At 19.1% G+C, this 2,231-nt stretch overlaps 1 protein-coding gene across 1 annotated transcript in view; it reads left to right on the top strand.

The window, feature by feature from the left end:
• Positions 1-219: 219 nt before the first annotated feature.
• LOC105461713 overlaps positions 220-2,231 on the top strand; it is a gene marked incomplete at its 3' end in the record, with an annotated part of 13,325 nt that continues 11,313 nt past the window's right edge. The window contains exons 1-2 of the mRNA XM_011708224.1: positions 220-370; positions 1,771-1,948. Coding sequence (XP_011706526.1) covers positions 261-370; positions 1,771-1,948 — 288 coding nt within the window. The remainder of the gene's footprint in view (positions 371-1,770; positions 1,949-2,231) is intronic.

Genomic DNA, 2,231 nt, shown 5'->3' with positions numbered 1-2,231 from the left:
TGATATTATTTTTTAATTAAAATTTTTTTTATCATTGTTTTGAAATTAATATACAAAAAATAATTATTTCTTAAATTAAAATTAAATTAATTATTATTATTAGGTCATATAATATTGATTTTTATATTACAAACATGAAGTTGAAACGAATGGAAGTTAGCGATATTACAGAAATAAAATATTGTTTAGAGTAAAATTCATACAATAAAATTCAATTGTTTTATTGATGAACGAGAAAGATTACATATAATTTTGAGAAAATGGATTCAAGAAGAATAGACGCAATGTTTCAAGAAGTTGGAGAAAATCCAATAGATTTATTTACTTCAAATGAAATTATAGACACTATACAACTGTATGACTCAACTATGTAAGTAGAAAAAAATTATTCTGATTATTTAGTGATAAAAAATTTTTCGCGAATTAAGTAAATCAATATTAATGCCAAGGAAAACATGTAATCTTCATGATTTTACAATAGTATTAATTTTATTTAAAAAAAATTTGCTCTAAATATAAAAAATTAATATGTATATAATAATTTCTTAACGGAAAAAAAAATTTAAATTAAAAATTAATAATATTCGAACTTAATACTAATTTAGAACTTTTTTATAATAAAATATTACATTAGATATAAGTTACCAATTTTGTATAAAAAGAATTTATTAAAAATTATTAAAAGTTTAAAAAGTAATTAATCTAACTTGATTAAATTATTACTAGGTTTTAACCTCAATTTTGAAAACAGAAATTATAATTTTTAAACATAAATATTTAAAAAAACAAACAATATAATCTATAAATAAATAATTTATTATAAGATTATTATTTTATAAAATCTATTTAAATTTAATTTGATTGTAATTACAATGACATTTTTTTGTTGGTTGTAATTTATAGTTATTTATAATTTAAATCATTAATTCAAAAAAATTATACAAGATTTTAAAAAATTGAAATTTATCAACAAAAAATTATTGACATTTCTCTTTATGATTAATAATTTAATTTATTACAAATATATAATTTTAAAAATGTTTAATTTATATATTTTAAAATAAAATGATTTAAAAAGCCAAGAATATATGGACAGAATTTTGCTCATTGACTTATGAAACCTTTGCGGATTTTTGGCATGCGCATTTTGGTGACTTTTGTCACTAATAGGTGAGACGGATTGCCGTTCGTAAATAAGGGGTGGATTAAGTCAGCAAACGTTAGTTTGCAGCAAATATTGTACTATATATTCCTGAGTTGGCACTAACAAAATGTCATAAAGTTTGCTGTATATGATCGCGGAAATAATTCCTTAACATGCATTTCGAAAGTAAAAGAGATAATATATTCGAGTTCGATAAAATATATTTGAGAATGCACATAACAATGTTTTAAAAATTAATAATTATTAATAGTTCTGAAAAATAATGAAAGGTTTTTAAAATGATATTGTTTTTAAGGAAAATTGAAAATGCATCTTACTTAACAGTAATGCACATTATATATATTAAAATGTATTTTTGCAGATTTAAATTAACCATAAATTTTTTTTAAATAATTCTATAGCATTTATAAACAAGAAATGAAATGTTATAAATTAACAGTAATACGGTAAATTTATGTACTAATCAGTATCATATACCATATAATTGATAAATATAAATAAATTTAATATTCCTTTTTACGCTTGAAAAATTTTAAATATAAAATTTGAGAAAAAATATTATATTATTATTTCTAACTAATTATTAATTAATATTTTATATATAGTGAAATAGTTGGTTACATAGATGGAATTGATTCTACAAGATATGTTGGAAATAAACTTCAATATAAATTCTTCAAGTTTTATTTAAATAATGGAAATGGTAGACGCATCCAAATTGTCGCATGGAATGATCAAATTGAAAGAATAGAACATCACATAATGAGTAATTATGTAAGTACTGCAATTCTTTTGGAAATAAAATTAAAAAAAAATAAATAAGCTAAAAATTATAAATATTATTCTAAAAAATAAATTAATAAATAAGATTGGTGTACCTACTTTAAAAAAATTAACGTTAAAATGTTATGATCCTAAATTAATAATTGACTTATGAATGTTAAAATCTTTGCAAAATTTATATAAGTAGTCTAAATTATCAAATACTAATATTATTTATATACATGGTGCATATATTTAATATAATATAAAAGAGACATTTTTGTTCGTTTAAATTCGAAAGTAT

This window comes from Wasmannia auropunctata, unplaced genomic scaffold (genome assembly GCF_000956235.1).
Source record: "Wasmannia auropunctata unplaced genomic scaffold, wasmannia.A_1.0 LD279899.1, whole genome shotgun sequence".
Taxonomy (NCBI): Eukaryota; Metazoa; Arthropoda; class Insecta; order Hymenoptera; family Formicidae; genus Wasmannia; species Wasmannia auropunctata.
This window is presented reverse-complemented; position numbering and strand designations above follow the sequence as displayed.